The sequence below is a fragment of the Palaemon carinicauda genome, chromosome 37 (genome assembly GCF_036898095.1).
Source record: "Palaemon carinicauda isolate YSFRI2023 chromosome 37, ASM3689809v2, whole genome shotgun sequence".
In the NCBI taxonomy this organism is placed as follows: Eukaryota; Metazoa; Arthropoda; class Malacostraca; order Decapoda; family Palaemonidae; genus Palaemon; species Palaemon carinicauda.
The window spans coordinates 8422230-8449729 of NC_090761.1; the positions used below are offsets into that span (position 1 = coordinate 8422230).

At 38.5% G+C, this 27500-nt stretch overlaps 1 protein-coding gene across 48 annotated transcripts in view; it reads right to left on the minus strand.

The window, feature by feature from the left end:
* The window catches only part of sw (short wing), a 171389-nt gene that overhangs the window by 117523 nt on the left and 26366 nt on the right, over positions 1-27500 (minus strand). For 22 of the 48 annotated variants that reach the window (XM_068360721.1, XM_068360714.1, XM_068360704.1 and 19 more), the window contains exons 1-2: positions 11418-11504; positions 8466-8751 (exon numbers count right to left, since the gene is read on the minus strand). The exons of 9 other annotated variants lie outside the window; for them this stretch is intronic. In XM_068360721.1, the coding sequence (XP_068216822.1) occupies positions 8466-8624 (159 nt within the window). In that variant the 5' untranslated portion in view covers positions 8625-8751; positions 11418-11504. Of the gene's footprint in view, positions 1-8465; positions 8752-11417; positions 11506-27500 lie in introns of those variants that run through there. 17 more of the 48 variants (XM_068360690.1, XM_068360687.1, XM_068360694.1 and 14 more) reach the window with 2 other exon arrangements.

A 27500-nucleotide genomic window follows, 5' to 3' on the forward strand; every position in this document is an offset into this window, starting at 1 on the left:
GACATTTTATGCATTCTGGTAAGCAAGCTTTGCAAGTCCTATGTGTCCTGCTAATAAGGACAGCATCATCAGAATACTCTAGGTCAGCTAATTTCCTGTTACCAATTCAGTCCAATCCATCTCCACCATCCCACACTGTTCTATGTATTACAAAATCCATGAGGAGGACAAACAAGATAGGTGACTACATATACCCTTGGAGTACTCCACTGTTCACAGAAAATTCATTTGATAAGACTCCACTATCATTAAGTTCGCACTTGCTATGCTCATGATCAGACAATCAAATATGAAAAAGTCGGAAATCATTTGTATTTTTCCTCAGCTAATACAAACATGAAGTTATTTACTTGGATTATCTTTCGCCGAAGCTGGAAAATAGCCATTAGACTTAAAGTGCAAGGTGGCAACCCTGCTTAACCGCTTGAGCGGGTCGTCTAGGGGGGTACCCAGCCACCTCTATATATACACTCACAGCAGTAAGGTACGTCACTTTTGATTGCAAGCAGGACTTCTGGGGGACAGGTGATGGCAGGCCAATTTATATAAATACCTCAAGGTTCGTATAAGTTAGGGAAAAATACAAATTATCTCCGATTTGTCATATTTTCCCATAATAACGAACATTCCATTATTCACTGTATTTGGATGACTCTTAGGTGGGTGGAAGTCCTAAGTCTGGCATGGACATTAACACGGTTTTACATTAACACGGTTTTACCTAGTACAGTATATAACTGTGGTCTAAGGAAATCTATGACACCTCGATAAAATATACAAAGCGAGTATAATAGCGGCCTGTGCAATACAGTGTAATAGAGTTTGTTGTCTTGTATAAACACCTTCTGAGTTTATATAGGAAAAAACAAGACATATCTCACTGCTTACCTCCCAGAAAGCAAAGGAGACGTGGACAGTATATAAATCTATGACTTATACTAGGCTACACAAGGGAAGTGATAATTACCTGCAGAGGTTGAAGCCAGCTTACAGAGGAGTTCATGGTGCTGTACCCCAAGGGAGGGGAAGATGAAGAAAGAAAAGCCAGACATACTCTCCTTCATCCAAGTCTTAACCTGGGTAACCAATGCCCTCAACCAACTGCTACTTACCCATCAAGGAGCCTGAGGTATTATTAAACCACTTGTTGAGCAGCCACCACAGGACCGATAGATTGAGTTTCCTGTGGGTCACGTCTTTTTAAGTAATGGGCTGTAAAAGTAGTTTGTCTCTTCCACACGCCCGCTTGAAATACTTGCAACACAGAGAAGTAGTGTTTGAATGCCAAGGAAGTACTAATTCCCCTTACATCATGGGCTCTAGGTCGGCGAGCCAGAGAAGGATCGGAAGCCAAGGCTCTTTCGATCACTTGGCAGATCCAAGAGGAAATCGTAATTTTAATGATGATGATCTTTTACTCTCCCTGAACTAACAAACAGAGGTGTTAGTCAGGGCCATGTTACTGCAGTGTGTTCAAGATAGTATCTCAAACTCTTCACTGGGCATAGTAACAATTGATCTGGGTCATTGGTTAAGAACGGAAACTTGTAATCTAATAGGGCCCGAATCTATGGTCCATCACCACCCCCATTTTGAGTCTTAGCAATGAACTCGGGGATGAAGCTGAGCGTCTCTTCCCCCCCCCCCCCCCATCCCCTTTAATGGGCGATGTCATACGAGAGGCCATGAAGTTCACCGACTCTCTTTGACAAGGCTAAAGCGACCAGGAATGCAGTATTCAAAGTGAGGTTTCAGTCAATTGCATGGCGTAATAGTTCGTAGGGAGGTCCTTTTAAGGATCTCATGACGCGAACCACGTTAAAAGGAGGCGGCCTAATTTCTGACTGAGGGCAAGTGATCTCATAACTCCGTATTAGATAGAGATGTCATTTACCTCAGTTCATTCATTACTTATGTTTTGTATCTTCTATTACTTATGCTTGTATCTCCTGTGTTCCAGATGACTCATCAGTCATCCTTTTGACTAAAAGTTATACTAGGAAGAGTGTGTCTTCTTTCTATGACTGAAGAGTCACTCATGAAGATCTTCAATGCTTCGTCTCGCTCGGCCATCTTATAGACTCTGAACAATGCCTAAACTAGAGTGCTGCACCTGGGAATCTTAAGACCTGGACAACACATTCGCAGCAGCTCTCGCAATAGCTCTACAAATGCATGACAAAGCTGCACATGGAACACCTTCCCCATCAAAGCTTAAACTGAATTCCCCCCCCCCCCCCCCCAGATTAGTTCTGGATGTGACTTGGACCAGTGGTCATCAATCACCAGACAGTGGGCCATGTAGAAGGCAGGGATGGCTATATCAGATGCACAAGCCCCAACAGCCTTCTTCTACTCTTGCAGTGACGACATCAGAACAGTGATGAGATTTACAAGGAGATGTTGCCGGGATGCAAGAGGCCGATCTCCTAGCCAACATCAAACGTCTCGCAGTGAAAGAGGAAAGCATCCTGGTGCACAGGATCAAGCTCAGCAAAATGGTACAAACACCAGGGACACGAATCAAGAGCCTTCCTCGCAACCTTACGGGGTCAGCCTCACTGTGTCAATTCACAACTACGTGAACACAGCCCGGATCCACACACCTTTGACTTCAGTAATAAGATCATCAAGAACAATCTCGTTCGTGGAATTTCCGACCGGGAAATCCTTGCAGACCTCCTTGGGGACCCCAAACCTGGTTGTACCCTAGACGAGATCGCATCATTCATAGCTCAGAAGGAACAGGGTAAAGCCACAAAAAGGTCCAAACAAACCAACTACTCGACTGCTAAGTGCTGAGCATGCGGTGGAGCAAGTCATGGCCAGCGCAATGACAGGAACACTAGAGCTAAACAATGCCCAGCATGGTAATCAACATGTGCAAAGAGCTCCATTAAAAGACATTATGCATCGACATGTAGCAAATGTTCAACTTGCAATAAGTGGGGACAGAGACAGGTCGTCCAAATTTTGCACCCAGAGCAAGGATTCAAATGGACTGCAATCTCACCGGGAATCCAAAAATAAAGATAAGGTTAATGCATGTCAGGTAGAAGATGACCTTCTAGCCTTTAACCAAGTGTGTAGCTCTAGTCTTCACAGGAGCAGCAACCAACAGCATCCAAACCGATCACCGATAGCCCACTATATCTTCGATGACAGATGGATTGAACACCCCTCAAAAGCAGCATCCCACAATTGTAGTTGACCTGATACCCTTGCCTAAAGATCAGGAGGAGCTTGGTTACCCCATCAATGACAGATCAAGACTCGAGAGGCTACCCATTCCTAAGGTCGCCGACTCTGGATGCCAGAACTCAGTCATTCCTATCAAGTATGCTTTGGCCATGGGTTACAACGAGAATGACATCATGCCAGTGAAACTCGCTATGCTTGGCGCCATTAGGGAGGACCTGGGTACCGAGGGAGATATAATTGTTCACTCATGCATCGATGATCAGACAAAATCTATTCATCATCATCATCATCTCCTACGCCTATTGACGCAAAGGGCTTCTGTTAGATTCTGCCAATCATCTCTATCTGTTAGGTCAGCCAAACAGTTGGTATATGTATCTTCAAAGATCGAAAAAGCATTCTTATGCAGAGAAGCACTGGAGAAGCTGGGCGTCATTCCAACAAACTTCACGGAGGTAGCACCGCCCGAACTTATTTCATCCTTAGTGAGCATGAACGACCCGGCCTGGCATTTCCCCCAAACGAGGCCAAGCACCCCCACCATTACCAAAGTTGTTGCCACCAGGCCTAGCAGCTACAGAGGAAGATGTGCTAGCACTCAAGGATTGGCTCCTGGACTTTTATGGTGACACTGCTTTCAACGTCTGTGAGTACCAATCTCACCCCATGATGAAATGTAAACCCTTGCAACTACATGTTGACCCAGACGCCAAACGTGTGGCTGTGCACAAACCTGCCTTGATGCCCATACACTGGCAGGACAAAGTTCTCGAAGACCTGGGGGCGTGATTTTGGTATTGGAGTTCTTGAATAGGTCAGTCCAAACACACCGTCACATGGTGCTCCAGGATGGTTGTCACAGCCAAAGCTGTTAGAAGCTCACAGAAATTGTCGATTTGTTAGTGAAATCAAAAGATTCGAGAGCAGAATCGCCTCACACATCAGCGGACGCGATTCACCAGCAGAAGTGATCGCAACAGGAGCCCTAGGAGCAACTCAAGAAGAGGAAAGTCTAACGCCTTCATGCTGCCGCAGATAAGCACCTATGTCGGACGAAGTCAGCAGAGAAGGCCTCTGAGTAGGAATAACCCTTATCGTTGGAGAATGCGTCACAGCGGGATGCGTTTCCAAGCGTCGCATGGGTGAACACTTTGCTAATACTACCCAGGCGGTGAAAGGCACTGGGGGTTTAGCCGGACGCCTGTATGAGGAGTGGTCATTCTCATGAACAGGTTTGGTCCAAGGTCGTTTGGGAGAAGGTCGGGTTGAGGGGCTATGCGCTGATGGAGTGCGCAAACTCCTACGTCTACCTTGATCGTATGCTACGCGCAGTTCGTAATCGTGAATGGGACCGTTAAGCTCTCGTTCGTGAACGGCCTGAGCATCATGACTGCCTAGATCGCGAACGTGAGCATCGGCCTCTTGAACAGTACCCTCGGGAACGGGAGCATCGTCCTCGCAAGTGCCATTCTCGGGATCTTAGACAGTAGAGATCTAGAATGCGAGTGTCTGGACCTAGGTCTACAATGTGCTCGTGATCATGCAGAGCGCAATTGTGAGACTTCTCGTGAAGAAGAACATCTCCGAGGAGAGCGTTAAAACAGGAGGTTTCGTGAGTGCGAAGCTTTAGAGCGTGAACACCTTCCAGAAGAAGAGCGTTCAGATCGTCACGACCTAAGATCCAACAGATCTTCCGATCGTCACGAACAGCGATCAGGGGAAGTGTCCAGAAGAGCGAGGTGATGGCGATGCTCGTCCTTTTGCGCTGCTGGTGGTAGGAGCGCTCGTCCCCGGAAGATCGGCACCTGCAACCTGCGGGTTCCTGTAAGGAGAAACAAAGGGTGACGAGGTCCCAGGATGGCGAGAGGGTTCGTCGTCAGCAGGAGGCCATTGGAGAGGCGAACGCGAGCGATCACCTAGTACGTGCGTGGAAGGTTCAGAAGCCAAAAGATGGACTTTGCACAGGTCCAGAGCATGAGATGTTGACGGCTCTAGAGAGGGGTCCTTCCTAACACCACGCTGAACGAGATGCAGAAGTTTTTCCTTCGAAGGTGGTCCCGAAATCCCTAAGATCGGCCACACCTGCAGATGATCTAAAAGGGAGAATGACTCCCTGGAGGATGGAGGTGAAGTTGCTCCTCTAGGGGACGCAACAACCACCCCAGTACCCCGGGGTTGCCAAGGTGTTAGTCTGTCTGGTCTCCTACTCGATCGTCCCTCAGAAGAGCGGGAGCGAGAAGGAACTTTTGAAAAATATTTGGGGGTGCTAGACGAAGAAGACCGTGCTTTCCTCGTCCCTGAGGAAGAAAGATCGAGCTTGGCCTTCTTCCTACGCCGTCCCAATTTCTACTATTGGGAGGCAGGCCACTCCCTACACTGCGCAGGGCGAACCCTGCTCTCAGCGATGCCTTCTGCACAAAGGAGACGCAGAGAGTGCAGGGCGGTCTCCAACAATGACATGAAGGTACCGCACGTGGCACCATTGCGCCCTGGACAGGTTCGCATGAAGGCGATCGAAGAGAAAACACGCACACTTGAAAAGAAAAAGAATATAAAAAAGTCCAATGACAGTCTGGGGAGAGAGAGGACACGTCCGATCTCTACCAACCCAAAAGAAAAGGTGACGTATCTCACTGCTGTAAGAGTATATATAGATGCGGATGGGTACCCCCCCGCCTACCCGCTCAAGCGGTTACACAGGGTTGCCACCTCACACTTCAAGTCTAATGACTATCTTCCAGCTTCACCGTAAGATAATCCAAATAAATAACAGGAGGTTTGTTAGTATGGGAACAATTACATATTTAAGAAGAACTCCATAACACAGGGCTCTCCACAAAATTGGCCGGTGCACACTAGCAAAGACCTTTTCATTGTCCACAAATGCCATCAAAAGTGGGTTTCTATATTCTACACATTGCTGTACCACGTCTTAAAACGAAAATTTGGTCAGTACAACGTCTACCTTTTCTACATCCAGCTTGTTCATCTCTCAGCTTTTCATCAGTAGTACTGTACTGCTAAAATGCCTAATGGATTCTTCAGTAATTTATTGAACAAGCAAACAAACTTCATAATCCAAAAATCAAGAAGGGGTTTGCTAAAATTTACCAGATGTTTTGGGTTTGTCTTGATTTGCACGACTTGTGTATTATGATTTACAAAATGGATTGGCTCCTTACCTGTGAGTCAAGGAGACTCCCCATTCATTACATATTTAGGAAAGTCATTTTCAGTTTCCATATTACAGTATATTATACCAATAGCATATACTCCAGGTATTAACTTGCATCTTGTCAGGGTGAAAGAATATTTAATTATATTTTCTTTTACCTACAACCGTTTCTCTCCCATGAAAATATTTTCATTGGTACGTATGAAATTCTAACAAAATAAGACTACAAATCATGTTTCATCATAGTAAGTAACTGTTGTTGTTTACAAGTGACAAGTAAGCATTGTAAACTTTTACTACACTTGAAATGGTATTTTTCCATAAGAAATATTCCTGGATGATAAGATGTTGACAAATGGAACAAAAAAGACAAAATAAACACTTAAGTCTAGTAATCTCATTTAATATTTCTCTAAGAAGCTACTATTAAAGTTCTTAAGACTCCTTAGCTTGCCATTTTCTAGCCTCTCAGGCATGATAAAGTGAAGAGTTAATACACTAAATTTACTTCACACATATATGATATATAGTATACAGCTAAAATAGCAAGACTTATCACCTGCATATAATACCGATACTAATGTAGAAAAATTTACAGATGAAAATTCTTAATCTTCAAGTTGTATAAAATAAGGATTTCATAAACACTCGTATCGAGTACAGTACTGTCGAGTATTACACAAAACCTATACGCTCTACTTTTCAGTTTTCTTAGTACAAAAAAAAAATTACCCAAGCTGGATGCGTATAGGCTATATGTACTGTACTATAATCGTTATAATATGTACTCCACTTTAATTTCATATATATAAGAGAGAGAGAGAGAGAGAGAGAGAGAGAGAGAGAGAGAGAGAGAGAGAGAGAGAGATAAAATGTGTTTACCAAGGTGACAGGAGAAATTTTCTGGGAAAATGAAGGGGAGAGATTCTTCAAAGTAATTCTGCAACAATTTTCATCAAGGCCAAACTCAGACACAACATAAAAATTACCTCGAGTCATTTCCTTCCGCCAAAATTCTGAATACTCACTAAACAAACAGCTCAAAAAATCTAGCATAACAAGAAATTAAACAATTTATGAAAAGAAAGCTATGGATGTAAACATATAGAAACATTGTAACAACATTCTCAAAGAGAAATCTACCCTACATGAAATTAGCTAATTCAAGGATGAACACTAAAATTTAGCTAAGCATAAAATCTGTAGCATAAATGTTTACCACAGAGAGAGAGAGAGGAGAGAGAGTAGAGAGAGAGAGAGAGAGAGAGAGAGAGAGAGAGAGAGAGAGAGAGAGTATTTGACTAAACAACTATTGGAAACTTGGAGATAAAAAAAATATTGAAAGCTTAACATAGCAAAGATAAGATACCGTAATTCCTTTTGTTCCCACCACTATCTCTATATAACCACATTTCCCACAGCTGCTAAAAAACATGAGCATCGTGTGGGTACATTTTAAATGAAGTACAGTACATTCATATTATAGCCTATATACGTACCGTACCGTTGTCATATATCCCATTAGCCTTTAACTCTTCATTCCCTGAATCATAACAAAATTTGAATTATTCTAAATAATATGGAATTTCCTATGTCCTAGGCCTTCCCTCTACGTTCATGAATCAAATGAAATGAGCCTAAACTGAAAAAATTAAAAGCACATACTGTATACTCCAAAATCAATTTATTGAATTCTAAACATCACAATTTGCAGGAATATTAAATATTGATAAAATTTTGTAAAGCATTAACTTTTTCTTCTAAATAACATAACTGTAACAACCCATGATGCCATATTATAAAATCTAAAATTGAAAATTTTAAACAGCGAAACAATAGCATCAACTTCCCATAATAATATTCTACCAAATTCAAATGATAAACAAAACTTCTTAAAGGTCCTTTTATTCATATAAATTTCTTTAGAAGGCCTAATGTTGATAGTCTAAAATTTTCTCAAGACTCGCTTGAGAATTTCACTAAAATAACACATTCCACTCTTTAAATGGTTTAAACCTTAAAATATTATCTATACAAATTATTAAAAATTCCAAGGTTGCCCTTGGGGTAGAAATATTCAATCAAGCACCTCTTTAGCCAACTGGTCCCTGCGTCTTTTCTCGCGTTCTGCTCGTAGCTGCTTCAGTTTAGCCAGCTTTCGCTCCTTCTCTTCCTTCCAAACATTCTTCCGATCGGGCGAATTGAGCCTCAGGCTGTCCATGACACTTAGCCCAACGCCACGTGACATCGTGAAGTAATGTGCTTTAACTTATTTCAAGAAAAACATGCCAAAAAAAAAAACACAATTTCCAAAGCGTTACTTTACGCTCAACTCAACTGTCGATCGTAAACTAATACATTTCACGACATTTTAACTGCAATAAATATCACAATAAAATATGAAACAATTTACATCTTGATCACTTTTAATATCATGATCGTGGATATATCGCAGTACACTTTTGGCTTTTAGAAGTACAATGAGGGTATGCCTTTTTCAGATAGCCTATCGTACCACAATATTTACAATGTATGACGAGAAAGGGCGACAGCAAACTGGCTCATGTATACCGGTATCATACGTTCCCATTCATCAAAATAAGAAGAAAAAAAACTTTCAACCGTACAGTATTGATCAATGTTGTCTATTAGGTTTTGAAATACCATGAGAAGTTTGCCTGAATGCAGCATTTCACTATCCATCTGTTAACGATTGCAAAAGTGGTGAAAACTGACAATGCTTGTAAGTCACAGCTTCTGGTTGTAGATAAACATAGAACTGAAACAATAGGTTATCTATGTGATAATAGTCCTGAGCTTTTTTATTGCCATAGAGCACATAAATCACACGGATTACTAGATTACTGTCGATGCCTCAAGTTGTAAAATAAGGCCAACAAGAAAATATTACGAGAAGTAAATACAGTATAACTGTGAGTGGCGCAAGAACAGTTGGCCAAACATGAATTGTCACAGAACTTGTAATTTCAAAACTTTAAACCATTAGACTGTTGTATATGCTACAATCATAAAGCACTCGAGAATGTTCAAAGTTTTAATTTGATCGCTTGTAAAAATATTTATTCCAACACAAGCGCAATACTGAACCAAATATATTTAGTCTAGAAATACATTTTTCAAGTTTTATTGATAATAGTTATTCGTATTTTTTTTAGAACCACGCGCACTTTATCATTAAAAATTACAAGCTTGTTAATTTACTTCCAATGTTTTTGAACCCCATATAACTTTAAAAACCACAATAACCTTCGTCCAAGCAATGTATTATAACCAAATATTGATCAACTCGATTCTAAGTTTAATATCTTTTATCGCCACAATCATCACTATAAAAAAATTGTACAACTATTTACGCTTCTTTACCATCTATGTATAATCAACTACTACTAAACTAAGAGCAAAGTCTTCATTAACATCAAAGAACAAAAATTCCTAAAAAAAATTCATGCTGAGAAGTACAATTTCAAAATGATATAGGTCCAATTTATCTATATCTATCAAGAGAGTATATACATAATTATGTATAAACACATTGTGGACACAAACACGAGTGCGCTCACGCATACACATTATACACATACACACAAACACACATTTTATATATATATATATATATATATATATGAGAGAGAGAGAGAGAGAGAGAGAGAGAGAGAGAGAGAGAGAAACAATGTTGAATTAGAATACGTTGATCGGAGGTGAGTGCTTTGGAGCAAAAATGACTCAGCCTACGGGGTGTGGTGTACCTCCATAGTTAATTAGTATAATTATAAATGGAGTGATAAGAATTCGGAGGCTTAAGTTATAGGATAGGAGAAGAGTGGAAAAAAGATTTTTGCAAATGGCAGAGTGCAGACTAGAAATAATGCAGGTAAACTGCAGCCACTAGTGAATATAATATTGAAGGAGGAGAAAAGAGTTAAGTCAAATGCATAAAACAAAGAAGATAGCACATTGAGTAAAAGTTTGGGTACGACTACGAAGCCAAGATGAGATTGTATAAAGAGATTTTTCAGCAAATTATAATTACTTGACGAGTGTGGATGTTGATTGTAAATGAAAGAGAAAGTGTAGATGGTATTGTGAAGAGCTTCAATGTGATTAAAAGGGGAAAATAATTAGTTGGAAGGATAAGATTGATAAGCGTTATTTGAGATGGTTTAGCCAAGTTTAAAAATAAAAAATAAAAATGACAAGCAACAGGTTCATGGAGAATCTAATTTGGAATTTATAGACAGACATAGAAAAGGGATGACATGAATGAGGTAGCTATTAAAATGGAAAGAACTATATATATTAAAGAAGAAAGAAAACGAGTGAAAGGTTAATGGAACTATGCTTAAGGATTCGACAAGTAGATGATGGGCACAGGTGGAAGATATCAGAGTTCATTCACGATTCAACAGTTAAAGTAAGAATGTAACAGGCGCTCTCTCTCTCTCTCTCTCTCTCTCTCTCTCTCTCTCTCTCTCTCTCAGACCAGCGACAAAAGGAAACAGGAAACTTGAGTGGAATGACCACCCGAAACGTTTACACCAAAAACACAAGGTGGTCTGGATTTAAAGATGCAATATCACGTTAACGGATTCTAGTTGCAAGTTACAGCGTCTTAGTGAGGGGAATGATCCGTGTATAACGCACAACGAAACTCCTGTTCGTGAGATAGTCCCACCGCTTTACCGTCATAGATAATTTGGTCATATTATAGTAACGGCCAGTGAAACATTTTCTTATAAAAAAATCCGTTTTTTCTAAAGGAATACTCCCGTTTTACACTTGCACTACATCTTGAATAAAAAATATAAAAGGCTGCTCTTTTTTCAATAATCTAGCCTAAGCAAAATTCCTTTCACTTGTTTTCACTAAAAATCACCACCATGTCAACGTGCAATAGGCCTAGAGATTTAGCGGCATTGCAAGTCAGCTAGTATATCCAGGTATTGTAGGATACATTATTCACCCTCCTTATTACGGATGGGGGGAGGGGGAGAATGCGTTGCACGACCACTGGATCACGTACGTGTTATCGTTAGCCTTAAATCCACCCGACTGACTGACGGCATGGAATTGGATGGCTGTTGGCAGAATGGTAGTTCTCTGTCATCGTAGAGACAGTTGCTAATGCGACTTAATGACGCTAACTTTACGCCTATGAATACTAATCGAGATGCACTGAGTCGTTCTTTAAATAAATCATCAACGTAAAGAAAAACATTTGGCTTTATTTACAGATATGAGAAGAAAAGCTTCACTGTGCATCTCACTTGCAAGAGCTTTCTGGCATCTCGTTGCATGACACGAGCTGCGCAGTTGCCCAATAGTAACATTTGGGAAATTCTTTACATCCACTTGAGAAAACCATGGACCACAGGTGCAAATCAACACTAATATCTACTAAGGTTTAGTAATATACATATTCAAGAAGATCGGAAACTGCTCTTGGACGTTCATTTGGCATCATAGACAATTGTGTATTATTATTACGACGCTCTACGCAAGGGGAAGGAACATGTTTATTAAAATTTGTCATTCACAAATGATGAATATTAACCATCATGTATTTTCCATATATGCAGTACTACACATTACACGATGAATTTCAAATGACTTGTAAATCAACGCAAGGTGAATGCGCGAGACGACGGAGGACCTCCCTCCAGGCAACCCCCCATTGAACCCCCAAGCGTCATCATCCCCCCACCCCAACCTTAGCCGGCCCGTCCCAATCAATACCTCACCTCGTTATAACAGTCATGAAGCAAGCAGAGCAGTAATGCCTGCATGATTTTTTTTTCAACATGAAGAGCACCTCTCAACAGCTATTTACACCAATAGCAAGATACGCTTTTGCGAAGAAGACATAAAAACCGACAGCGGCTGCTGGTCCATGAACAAGGTCCATCTCTGAAATGCAACAGACGAAAGCCTTGAAAAGGTGAGGGGTCGTGCAGGAAAAGCTCTGGACTAGACATTAAAAATAGTCTGTTATGTATAAAATCAGCCATGGGGAAATTGGACAATATAAGCTTCTTCGGGAGGAACGAGCTGCCACTGGAAAACAAGAGATGGAAAATTTCAACGAACAAAAGTCATAATGGTAACCCTTCCAGACCGGATATGAATTACGAGAGGGAAAGCAATGAAATGGAGGATAAGTGGTGAACTGTTTCGGTGGAGCAGGGTGCTGGCAAATTGCAATATCGGGCAAGACCAACCCAATACCTCAATGTGGGAGAGCAGTAATTACTGGAATAAATAAACTACTCTTCTAGTACACATTAGGTATGGTAAACTAGAATCAAACTATAAATATGACATGACATCAGATGTTACTTCTCGATCCAAGCTTCTAAATTGATGTGTTCACGTCTATTTGGCATTTCATTTCTTAACTCTAGTCTCACGTGGCAACATGCCTCAAGAAAATAATAAATGTTGATTATAATAATTAGAATAGACTATCTTTCCACCCGTTTTTAATTTGATATGTTTATATCCATTTGACATTTTATTTCCACGCTCTAGTCTCATGCCTTAAGAAAACTGATTGTTTACAATAAACACATAACATTGAAATATAATGACGAGTCTTCTAGTATAAACAAACTGCTAATATTAAAATAAATAAACAGAAATTGCTTCAACCCAATATACACAACCCGTATAGCCGCATTATGATAAAAAACAACAACTGTGTATTGTAGTGAAGGTCGCCAGAGCGAGTCTTCGATTAATTCTCTAGACTCACGGGAGCTTAACCTCCATCAACATAACTTCAACACCCCGCCCCCCTTTTCCTAAAGACAAAAAAAAAACGGAAGGGGAAGTGCTGGGGGATAGAGAACGTTGAATAACAATCAGTGAATACATATCTCGAAACAGGGGTCATATGCAAATATCATAACAACGCTATCGACACATCTACCTATGACATTTATTAAAACCTTAAGAGGGGAGCAGACTAGATAAAGCCAACCAATCTCTCTCTCTCTCTCTCTCTCTCTCTCTCTCTCTCTCTCTCTCTCTCTCTAGCACCCTTTATCAATCAAAAAAAAAAACTAAAAAGAAAGTTAACATTATTCTTAAAATATTTCATTTTTCCCTATTTTCTTTCCTCACTGAGCACTATTTTCCCTGTTGGGGCCCTTGGGCTTATAGCATCCTGCTTTTCCAACTAGGGTTGTAGCTTAACATTTAATAATAATAACAATAATAATAATATTCCAAGGGAACTCGGAACACTTTAAAACGTATTTATTATCATTTGAGCCCCTGAAATACTGTCAGAACTGAGGAGTATTGTGTCTAACATTTTATGTGGCTCCTATCAAGCGTTTATCACTGAAGTGGTCTTGAACAGCCAAGTTTGGAAAAACCAAAGGTCTGGACGTAATTCAAGTCTAAAAATTTATTTAAAATTTCATATAACATCGACTTTAGTAAGCACAGATTTATTGCCAGATTTGAGTTCCATAATATAGTCTCAGTCTTGTTAACTTCAACAGCCTAGACAATGTCTCAGATTGACCTAGATATTAATTTAAAATAGACTCATTACCTACAATGGTGGATTGTAACTGTTAAAAGGATACATTTTCATGTATTTCAAAATATATAGCCAAGGTTAAAATCCTATTAATATTTGACCTCTAAGTACGACATAGGCCCGACTGAATATCAGCTTCATTGGCAGAGAATGAATGTCAAATATGAAGTCTCTTGACTAATAAAATTTAGCTATATCAGCTTCGGCAGTCTATTCTGTTTAATTAGGTTAAAGGAAAAATCAAATGACTTCTAGATACGGATATGCAGTCGCAATAGTATCATTCAAAGGTAATTCTCTATTAGAACTATTACTAATAAATACAGCGTTTGGATTTGACCGTTTTATAATAAATTATAAGATTCGTAAGGAAAGGTTACGTCAATGGACACATAAGGAGCTCAACTCAAATGCTTGCTGAGATACCACAAGGTTTGAATGACTCGGTCAGCACTTTTCCCTCCTTTCCAGGGGAGAGGAGTTATGGTGTGTGGGTGTGTGTGTGTGTGTGTGTGAACAGATTCTTTCAATTAAAGTACTTAGAGAGAGAGAGAGAGAGAGAGAGAGAGAGAGAGAGAGAGAGGGGGGGGGCAGCGTAACGTGGAGAGTCTTATCAACTCAAGATCCAGAAAAAGTATCTCTATTGAAGATAACACTGCTGTTGGATTCTCATAAGGTAAATAAGTGAAATGAACTTAAAAGTTGATGAATAAAAACAGGAAAAACTTGTAAGATAAAATTAAAAAATCCATCATTACCTGTAAAATATCGAAGACCAAAATATAAACAAATATTACGAATGGAATAAAAAAAATGTAGAATTTTACGGGTATTTTGCAATATTTATTATTGTCTTAATAGATTTTATCCTGTTTTCATGCGTGTTATGCAAACCCTTTCGCAGGTAGTAGGTTGGCCAGGGCACCAGTCACCCGTTAATATACTACCGCTAGAGAATTATGGGGTCTTTTGACTGGCCAGACAGTACTACATTGGATCCTCCCCTCTGGTTACGGTTCAATTTTCCCATTTGCCTACACATACACAAAATAGTCTGGCCTATACTTTACGTATTATCCCCTGTACTTATACAACTAAAAACACGGATTACCAAACAATTCTTCTTCACCCAAGGGGTTAACTAATGCAATGTAATTGTTCAGTGGCCACTTTCCTCTTTGAAATAGTAGAAAAGACAACAACAACAACAACAACAACAACAATAATAATAATAATAATAACCAAAATAATAATAATAATAATAATAATAATAATAATAATAATAATAATAATACCATCGCTTATAATGAAGATATGAACTTATCGAATATGATAAAATGAGTCAATCAACCACACATCGAAATAAGTTCCTATGGTCAAAATAAAACGTGAGAGTTTAACAGATGAATTGTTAATTCCTATTAATTAACTTTCCTTTCATATATTCTACAGTAATTTCTATTAATCAAACTAGGTTAAATCTTCTATAGCCCTATCGACTTTTCATAAAGGCTGCTTTACCTACTATAGCCAATTTTTTTGATGAGGCGCATTTGCACTAACTCGCAAGAGTGCCCTTTTAGCTCGGAAAAGTTTCCTTATCGCTGATTGGTTAGACTTATTTTGTCCAACCAATCAGCGATTAAGAAACTTTTCCGAGCTAAAAGGGCACCCCTGCGATTCAGTGCTCATTAAAAAAAATTGATTATAGGAATTCTTATTTTGCAAGGAATTCTTATTAACCTACAAGATTCCTTTCTCGTATTCACACACGCATGAATAAAAAATACAGGCCCGCCTCTGGGTACTAGCAACTCGATGCCCTTGGAGCCATCATGTCGACATGTGTGTTAGGACTCTTTAAAGGTCGCTCATGAATGGCAGAGGCAAGGGACAGTGACATTGCCCTAGCAATCAGGACAATGCCCTAGAGACTGACCATATATTATATGATCAGCGCCCAAGCCTCCTCTCCACCCAAGCTAGGACCAGGGAGAGCCAGGCAGTGTCTGCTGATGACTCCGCAGATAGACCTATAGGCTCCCCCAAACCCCCCAAACTTAGCTCACAAGGATGGTAAGGTTGCAGAGACTAATGGCACTAACGAGTCTGAGCGGGACTCGAACCCCCGACTGGCAAACACCAGGCAGAGGCGTTACCAATCAGGCCAGGGAAAAAATTTCAATAGACAAGAGCATTAAGTTTCCAACATTTACATAAAGTCTACGGACATCGCCTCCCACTTTTCATATGCCGACTGTACAGTAGATGGCGTAAAGTGCAATGTTGATCAAGAATCGTCATCTTCATCCGTATCGTCTACAAAATTTCATGGTTTCTTCCGATACATAATATCTATCCATTATTGAAATTTGGTGAGAATCAAATGTGTCACTACTAAGTTTAAAACCCTTCCATAAGACTAAAATTAGACATATTATTGCTCAGAATGCATCTCTGACGTTTAAAACTCTTTGACAATCTCAACAGCATTCTCAATACCCAATCCATTTGCATGTCAATACATTATTTTGACGTAATCTTTAAAATTGTGAAAAATGCAAATCTGGGTCTAGAAATCGGATCCGGTACATGATCATCTCCAGAAGTAAATGGAGTTGTCTATGACCTAAGATCTATCTGTGGTGGAAAATTCGTCAAAATCCATCAATTTGTTTTGATGAAATCTTCAAGTGTGAAAAACGCAAATCGTGATCAGGGTCATCTCTAAAATTTAATGAGGTCATACGTGACCTAAGTTCTATCTGTGGTGAAAATTTCGTCAAAATCCGTTGACAAACAAATAAATAAACCGACTCGAAAAAACTCCGCGGACGTTATTATAAAAAAAAAAAAAAATGTGTAGTCAAATTTTGAGAATATGATAATTAATTCTTTCAGTTATGGTGTTGTGATCACCATAACAAAAATGAAAGAGTGAATCACGAGGCGATAATGATCACATTGAATTTATGATTCCGGGCTACAAAGTCCAGAGCTAGGGCTTGTGAGGCCATTCAGCGGCTAAATGCAGCTACTGAAAAACCCTGAAGTTAAACTATAAAGTCAAAGTTAAAAGAGGCTGGACAGCAAGATGGAAGAAAAGAAGCAAAGAGGGAGGTAAAACAAAAAAAATATAAAACAAAGGATTGTGGTCCTAGCCTGGAGATCGCCAGACTGGGGTTCGAGTCCCGCTCAGCACTCGTTAGTTCCTTTGGTCGCTGCAACCTCACCATCTTTGTGAGCTAAGAATGGGGGCAGAGCTTATAGATCTATCTGCCGAGTCATCAGCAGCCATTGCCTAGCCCTCCTTAGTACTAGCTTAGGGGGCTTGGGCGCTGATTATATGTATATATAGTCAGTCTTTAGGGCATTGTCCTGCTTGATACGGCAATGTCACTGTCCCTAGCCTCTGCCATTCATGAGTGGCATTTAAAGCCTTCAAAGTGCAGCCAGGGGTCGAAGAACTGTGGTAATTGTAAGTAATGTCTACTCTATATTGCAGCAAACACTACCCGCTAAGGGACACAATGATTGTTTTCGTCTTTGATATTATTATTATTATTATTATTATTATTACTATCCAAGCTACAACCCTAGTTGGAAAAGCAAGATGCTATAAGCCCAGGGGCTCCAACAGGGAAAAATAGCCCAGTGAGGAAAGGAAATAAGGAAATAAATAAATGAAGAGAACAAATTAACCATAAATCATTCTAAAAACAGTAACAACGTCAAAACAGACATGTCATATATAAACTATTAACAACATCAAAAACAAATATGTCAAATAAACTATAAAAGACTCATGTCCGCCTGGTCAACAAAAAAGCATTTGCTTCAACTTAATATCTGTTAAGCATTTTTGTGACCTTTGAACTAATATTCAATGCTGTCTTAATCCATTAATTCATGTATTGCCTGTAACGAGCATTAACCTGCTCATACGGTTCGAAGAGGTGGAGTCAGCCACAAATGCATAAGGTTTGTGGACAATGAAGCCCCGCCCACAAAAGTCAGGCGAGAATAGGTTTTCTTCGAACCATTCGACGAACGTGTTCGACAACCATAAACTCAGTTCACACGTTCAAACATCACTTCAAACACTTGTCTGTCAAACCACGTTCGACGAACCGTTTGAACGCGTAAACCCGCCTTAAGAGGCAATACGAACAAGTCAAACATGAAATGGAAGAATAACATAGATCAGACGCGAATCATAACAGAAAATCCAGGGCCGTTCCATAGGTTGGTGATATTGGCCTAACTTCCCAGGAATCGACTTCTTTTTGGTAAGACCAGTGCATTTAAATATGAAATTATAGGAATTCGAGTTTTTTATAAACTTCCACAAATGCCTTGTTCTGAACTGGCAATAGGCAGACTTGAAACAAATAAATTACTACAATTTTCTATTGATGATAAATATCTGGTATGATGTCTTAGGCAGAGTAAATGTTGTCTGCAAAACGAGTGCTGAAGATCTCTGTGGAACTGTCTATCATAGTTTCGCCCACCAATAGTGTCACTGATTACAAAGTTGATTACCGTGCAAGTGAATATGAAAAATGTATCAGAGTCGCCAAAAAAACTTCAGATATAGACCTAAAGCCTATTTTCAGAAGAAGAAAAAAAAAAAACAAGGGGGTGTTTGAATACGAGTACATTGGGGATGCTCGAAATACAAATGGCGCAGAAAATAATTCTATTAACCATTTGTTTAATGTAATACTCGTCTTTTATCAATTATTCATCAGAATGATTTAGTTAAAAAGCTCCATTTCGCCATGGGATTTCTAAACAATCTGAAAGCTATACCAAATACAAATAAACAATAGTACAGTAGCATTATGAAGCTTCATCTGTAGTGGATAATGTGGGAGGGTGGGCTGTGGCACCCTAGCAGTACCAGCTGAACTCGGTTGAGTCCCTGGTTAGGCTGGAAGGAACGTAGAGAGTAGAGGTCCCCTTTTTTTTGTTTTGTTTCATTTGTTGATGTCGGCTACCCCCCAAAATTGGGGGAAGTGCCTTGGTATATGTATGTATGTATGTACAGTAGTAGAGATTTCTCCGACATCTTTCAATTTCAATGGAGTCCTAGCGTTTATTTCGACTCGCCAAGGGTGCAGATTCCTTTTGTCCTCGTGTTTAGCAAGGCCTTTATGTAGCACATAACGCAGTATGACCCATTATATTTTAACACGTATGGTAAATACTCTATAGAGAGGTGGATTCTACTAGATTCAATTTCCCCAGCGTTGCCACTCAGCTGTTTATCATAATGGAGAAAACGTCAAATGAGATGCTGCAGGCAGATGACCTGGTGGTTACAGCAGATTCCGAAAAGTGTAATGGAAGATTGGAATGGAAATAACACTGAAAATCAATGTTGTGGCCTATTGGTAACGTGTATGCTTGTTGATCGCCAGACTGGGGTTCAACTTCAAGTATCGCTGAAACTCGTTAGTTCTTTTAGTATCTGCATCCTCACCGTCCTTGCGAGGTAAGCATGCGGAATTTGGGGGAGCCTATAGGTCTACCTGCCGAGACATCAGCAGCCGTTGCCTGGCCCTCCCTTGCCCTACTTTGGGTGGAGAGGGGGTTTGGACGCTTATCATATGTATATATGGCCAGTCTCTAGGGCATTGTCCTACTTGCCAGGGCAATGTCACTGTCGCTTGCATCTGCCATTCACGGGCGGCCTTTAAAGCCAAACCGATGCTAAAGTGCACTGGAAGGAAAGATTAAGAAAAAGTAAATTCAAGAAAATGGGCACATAGTGGCTGTGCGAGCGGCACTGGGCGGTGAAAGTACAGGGCACCGAATGCAACAGATGATGTCATAAAAAAAACTACAAAATCTACAAGGAGTAAGATATACTAGATGCCGTAAATGTATAAAAGGAGCAAATGAAGAACTTGAGTTGTTATAGAGGAGTAGATATTACAAGTAGACAATTTCTATTGAATTGGAGACACTGAACTTTGAAACAAGTTGAAAAAGCAGTAAGAAATTGAGTAAATGCAGTTTGGATTATATGAGAGAGAGAGAGAGAGAGAGAGAGAGAGAGAGAGAGAGAGAACCTATTGTGGATAAAATTGACTACGAATCATTTCTTTTTATCTTTAAAAAGTACAGTTACAGCGGGGATCATTATCATCATCATTATTATCATTATCATTATTGTTAAATTCACCAACCGTGTATCCTTCATATAAATAGCTGTAACACCAAGCATAATTAGCAACTAATTTTATAATTCTCGTTAATCATTAATATTAATGCAGACCACTATAGTGAAGATACGCACTATTCCACCAATAAGCCACGTTTTTTCAGTCCATATTGACTTGTATACAACAACCGTTTTTATTGTGCTTCCATCTGCAGCACACTATTCTCTCTCTCTCTCTCTCTCTCTCTCTCTCTCTCTCTCTCTCCACACACACACACACACAGAAAAGGGGCCAGCTTGCATGCTTCGGTCCTTGCCGCGACAAAGGCGTTTTTCTTTTACCAAGCCCCTTTTTTTATTCAAGTTGTAAAAATACTTTCCTTTTTTATATTCTAGAACCCTTCTTAATGGCTGCCTAAGGCTAATAAAGGCACAAAGACACATTATCAGCATTTTTAAACGAGCCGTTTAAACCAAAACCTAAGTGACTCGTAAACAAGTTGTATATGTAATCACCTCCGACTACTAGGCGCCTTTAGAAGGATGAAATAATTTACTTTTGCTGAAAATGCGAATTTGTACCCAATGCCCTGAATAATAAGCAAGATGTCAATATTCCAATTAAAATCAACCTAATTAAACTGAGAAGGTTTAGTCAAGTTCGACACTGCTACGTATAACTACTATTATTATTATTATTATTATCATTATCATATTATATTATGTTATATTATATTACATATATATATATATATATATATATATATATTATATTATATTATATAATTACTACTACTACTACTACTACTACTACTACTATTATTATTATTATTAGTAATAGTAGTAGTAGTAGTATATTTTCCAATGTGTTTCAAGAATCACAAGCCCAATCAACGTATGCCCACTAGCCCATATTGTTATTCTTTTAACTTTTCTAAAATCTGCAATCATAGACAACGTTGGACGTTACTTGAAATTCTGTAGGGTATTCAAGGCAAACTGCGCAAAACTGATGATGAAGTAATTAATAGCTATCATATTATGACGATATTTAAAAAATAATAATAACAATAATAATAATAATAATAATAATAATAATAATAATAATAATAATAATAATAATAATCTAAAGCAATTGATAGTGAAATAAAAAAAAAAAAGCCAGGAATGACTAGTCAGAATATTTAGATAATATTTAGGCAGGTAACGCAGTTGAGGCTGACAAAGCTATGAATTCAGGAAGTGGCTACGGTGTAAGAATTGCTCACAGAATTATTAATGAAATCTTTACTGGGCCAAAGAAGAAGCATATACCCATCAAAAAGAGAGATGGATCTGTTATAAAAACAGAAGATGAAAGCAACGTTGGATGGAACACTTTAATGAGGTCATGAATGGGACATATTAAGGGAATAATTCTATTGATATACCTGAAGCTGAGGAAGACCTTGATGCGCCCATGAATGAATTCAGTGTGTTTAAAGTCGAACCTATCATTAAAAACCCCAAGAGATGGAAAGCCCCTGGATACGATGGAATAACTCCTGATATAACATTGGCCGAAAATGAAGTGACTACCAGAATACTTTCAAGATTATTTTGTAGAATATGTCGTGAAAAGGCAAAATTTGATGAATGAAAGCTACGAGTGTTTGTGAAAATGGAAGAAAAGGAGATCTGACTTATTGCAATAATTACAGAGGCATCACACTTAACTCAGTTATCATGAAAATATATAATATGCTCATTCTAAGGAGACTAGAGAGAAAGATTTATGAAAAGCTGAGAAATGAACAAGCAGGATTTAGAAAAGATAGAAGTTGTATTGACCAAATTTTCATTTTAAGACATGATACAGCAAAGTGTAGAATATAGCAATCCACTTTTGATGGCATTTGTGGACTATGATAAAGTCTTTGATAGTGTGCACCGGTCAATTTTGTGGAGGGTCCTGCGTTATTATGGAGTTCCTCATAAATATGTAAATTTGATTGTCTGTTCTTGAACATAGCAAGTGCAAAGATAATGTTAATGGAGTCCTATCAAATGAATTTTCAGTGAACACTGGAGTACTCCAGGGGAATACGTTGTCACCTATGCTGTTTATCCTCCTCACGGATTTAGTTATGCATAGAACAGTTGGGGATGTTGGAGAAGGATTGGATTGGATTGGTAACAGGAACTTATCTGTCCTGGAGTATGCTGATGACGCTAACCAAACAATGGTTAGGTTAACTAAAATTTGAAAATCAAATCACCTGAAATTACATATAAAATCCGGCTATATATCAGTTTAGCGAGATCTGTGTTACTGTATGGACAAGTCATGGTATGACATTGAAATAATATCCAACAGATTTTGTAGCTTTGAGAACAAAGCCCTGACAAGAATATTTGGAGTTAAATAGCAGGACACGATTAGAAAAGAAACTAGAAGAGAGATTACTCGAGTGCCACATGTAGATGAGATCATGATGAGGGGTAGATGGAGATGGTTTGGACATGCTCTTCGTACTCGTCAAGAGAGATTAGTTTACCAAACTTTCAACTGGGGTCAACAGGGCACTAGAGGAGTTGGAAGACCCATACCTAAATGGCTGAGGACTATGAGGAGTTGGAAGACCCAGGCCTAAATGGCTGAGGACTATGAAGCGTGAAGTAAATGATGATGAATGGAGAAGTATCGATTTAAAAGCTCAAGATGGAGATGATGAAAGCAACTTCACAGGTCTTTGAAAAGCTATTTGCCTTGATCTACAACGAACCTGAAGGCAATTATGGCTGCACCATCAGATTCAACAAATGTTTTGTTTGCTGAACAAAAAAAACAAAGTTATATGGTACTAACACACCACACAAGTACAATGCAATATCAGTAAACACAGTCAACGTCATGTTTCCTGAAAAGCATTTCCTGATCATCAGTTCTTTCTCATTGTCAACCAGGCACAACAATCCAAATAAATTGTGCATTCGATCATAGGATTCCCAACATATTGAAATAAAGTACATCATTTTAAGAGCACTGCATTCTGTTAGCACTAAGCAAATTGAGAGCACTCTCGATTATTAACCAAACTAAATTCAAATGTAAAGTTAAATTTATTTTAAGAGAAAAGCCTCGGGAATGATTACCTTGTTCTATTGTTCACATATTTAACTATTCAAATTAATTACCAAGATCTAAAATAACACTAAACTGTGCAAAAGTAATTAGCATAACACTGCGGTACGAAATTAGCTGATAAATGCCTAGAATTCTTTTAAAACACATTAAGAATATAATTGATTCTATTGTGGATACTCTGAATGAGACTGGTGCACATATTAACGAGATTTACCAAGGTAACAAATATTGATGTCACCAGGATTAATAAGGAGCCAAAGGAAATAAATCTTGACATTTTAAATAATAGCATTGATGAGTGTAGGTATCCTAAATCTGAGAAAGTGGCAATAGTTCTGAAATGTGCTCTCGATTATCAGGACTTTAAGTTCATGCAGACTTATTTCGAATCTGTCCTTCATGTCAAAAGTACTAATATATACAATACTTGAACTTAAAGTAGTTTGTCATATGGGAAGAATCGAAGATTGTCTAGCTTGTCATACGGGAAGAATCGAAGATTGTCTAGTTTGTCATACGGGGAGAATCGAACATTGTCTAGTTTGACATATGGAAAGAATCTAATACTGTCTAGTTTGTCATAGGGGAGGAATCGAAGCATTGTCTAGTTTGTCATATGGGAAGATTAGAAGATTGTCTAGTTTGTCATACGGGGAGAATCGAACATGGTCTAGTTTGTCATATGGGAAGAATCGAAGATTGTCTAGTTTGTCATACGGGGAGAATCGAACATGGTCTAGTTTGTCATATGGGAAGAATCTAATATTGTCTAGTTTGTCATAGGGGAGGAATCGAAGCATTGTCTAGTTTGTCATATGGGAAGATTAGAAGATTGTCTAGTTTGTCATATGGGAAGAATCGAACCATTGTCTAGTTTGTCATATGGGAAGATTAGAAGATTGTCTAGTTTGTCATATGGGAAGAATCGAACCATTGTCTAGTTTGTCATATGGGAAGAATTGAAGATTGTCTAGTTTGTCATATGGGAAGAATCGAACCATTGTCTAGTTTGTCATATGGGAAGATTAGAAGATTGTCTAGTTTGTCATATGGGAAGAATCGAACCATTGTCTAGTTTGTCATATGGGAAGAATCGAAGATTGTCTAGTTTGTCATATGGGAAGAATCGAACCATTGTCTAGTTTGTCATATGGGAAGATTAGAAGATTGTCTAGTTTGTCATATGGGAAGAATCGAACCATTGTCTAGTTTGTCATATGGGAAGAATCGAAGATTGTCTAGTTTGTCATATGGGAAGAATTGAAGATTGTCTAGTTTGTCATATGGGAAGAATCGAACCATTGTCTAGTTTGTCATATGGGAAGATTAGAAGATTGTCTAGTTTGTCATATGGGAAGAATCGAACCATTGTCTAGTTTGTCATATGGGAAGAATCGAAGATTGTCTAGTTTGTCATATGGGAAGAATCGAAGATTCTCTGGTTTGTCATATGGGAAGAATCGAAGATTCTCTAGTTTGTCATATGGGAAGAACCGAAGATTCTCTGGTTTGTCATATGGGAAAAATAGAAGATTCTCTAGTTTGTCACATGGGAAGAACCGAAGATTCTCTGGTTTGTCACATGGGAAGAATCGAAGTCTCTCTAGTTTGTCACATGGGAAGAATCGAAGACTCTCTAGTTTGTCACATGGGAAGAACCGAAGATTCTCTGGTTTGTCATATGGGAAGAATCGAAGATTCTCTAGTTTGTCACATGGGAAGAACCGAAGATTCTCTGGTTTGTCACATGGGAAGAATCGAAGTCTCTCTAGTTTGTCACATGGGAAGAATCGAAGACTCTCTAGTTTGTCACATGGGAAAAATCGAAGACTCTATAGTTTGTCACATGGGAAGAATCGAAGACTCTCTAGTTTGTCACATGGGAAAAATCGAAGACTCTCTAGTTTGTCACATGGGAAAAATCGAAGACTCTCTAGTTTGTCACATGGGAAAAATCGAAGACTCTCTAGTTTGTCACATGGGAAGAATCGAAGACTCTCTAGTTTGTCACATGGGAAAAATCGAAGACTCTAGTTTGTCACATGGGAAAAATCGAAGACTCTCTAGTTTGTCACATGGGAAAAATCGAAGACTCTCTAGTTTGTCACATGGGAAAAATAGAAGACTCTCTAGTTTGTCATATGGGAAAAATCAAGGACATTGTCGGATAATCAGTAAGAATACGGACAATTATATTCTACGCAGACAATTATATGCTTATATGAGAAGGATATGCTAAAAATTATGGATAAAGACAAATGTGTCATCCTGATTTTAATTATAATTCATCTTAGTGGTAGTTTAGGACACAGATGATTTAATAATTACTTGGTTGAGAGAAATTACTGTGTACGAACTCGAAATTCTTATTCATCGTATGTATCATATATGTCAAAACTTAACAGGGGACTATTACACCACAGTGTATAAACATAAATGTATATTCTTGATTACAAGACACAAGCTTTAATAAGGATAAGACTGATGTCACGTAGTTTGAAAACTGAGTTAGGAAGGTGTAGGATACCTCGTAAGTTACGTATTTGTGTATGTACGGAAAATCAGGTACAAGATGAAGAACATGTACTATTACATTGTCCTCTTAGTGCACACATTCTTGCGAGATATCCCAACCTTGATTACTCAGACATTGTAAACTTATTGAATGAAGGAAACTCAATAGATCTTTGCAATAATGTACATGAAATCCTGGATTGCTATAAGAACTAAATATAATGAAAATATGTGGAGTGGTATTATTATGTTATTAGTCGAAATTTGTTTGCTTTATATATTTTCTTTTGGACATAATATTTTTGCTAAAGCAGATCTGTCTTGTGCAGTTCATATATTAAATGATGTATCTATATTTTGAAAGTTTTGTAATATTAAGTCAATAAAGCAATAATAAATATCATTAAAAAGAGGAGTGCCCCAAGAAAATCTACTAAGCCATATCCTATTTTATACTTATACTATTGGTCTATCAGAGTATTGCAAAGACATGAATAAAGGTCAAGCTATTTTCTGATGACACGCAATTTAATTTCTCCATATTAGCTTAGTATTGAAACTAAGTTAGGAGACACCTTTTGGTGCAAACCAGACGAAAATCGCTAGATTTTTCGATTTTTTTATGAATATCTTAAATTTATGATTTTCATCAGTTTCATAAATTGGGTAGTGTCCCATTTTGGGGGTCCAATTAACCTTAGATTTCAAGAGGAACCTGAAACCTTTTAAACCACATTCTTACTTGTGTTACAAAATGGGTAACATTTAAACATCAAAGATTACGCTAATGTGAAACTATATTTATGGGGAGTCTACAGTGATAGGAAAGTAAAACAATTTAAGAAACCTTGGTGACACAAATATTTGGTAGATTTCGTGACCTGTGAGTATTACTGGACAGTAATTTATCTCATGTGCTCAAATAAATAATGTAGTAAAATACCTGGATGAATGTCATGTTAAGAAACTTGTGATTAACTGTGTTATTGCCAGGATTCATCACTAAATATCTACTGTAACCTGTCTATAGTATAACATTTGAAGTTACAAAACATGATAAACAGAGGAGGAAGATTTATAATATGTGTCCCACCCCGAAAATAGGATATGTGTAGTGACTAAAGTTATCAGAACTGGACATGCAAAATATTTAAGGGAATTCCTACACACAGTGCAGTTAGCGGATCGCGTGGACACGAAAATAGCCACGGATGATTTCATGTTATTGGAGCCAAAATGTACCTCGACTGGGTTTATAGAGGTATCGAACATGCAGTTCCAAGAATGTATAACTTGTCCCAAATTGATATAAAAAAAGAAATTGAAGACTTTTTTTGTTCATGGACTGCCGTAATAGCGTGGACAGCACTAAATGATTCTCTAAATATGACAAATAAATCTAAGGAGTCCTATCCCGTTTTAAAAATAGACCTTAAAGTAAATAGAGTAATTATGTAATGGAAAATACTATACAATAACTGCACTACTGTATGCACATCATAAACTCAGTATTTCTTATACTCTGATGAGTCATGGTCAACATTTAAACGAATTAGTACTATCTAATCACTACTATAAGTGACAGCACAGAGCACACCATTGTTGCCTTCAATACTTGGGCATTTATTATATTTTTATTTCTAAAGCCCTTAGAAGATTGGGAGTTAAATGGCAGAAGAGGATTAGAAATGAAACTAAAGGAGAGATTACTCGAGTGCCATATGTGGATGAGATCATGTCGAGG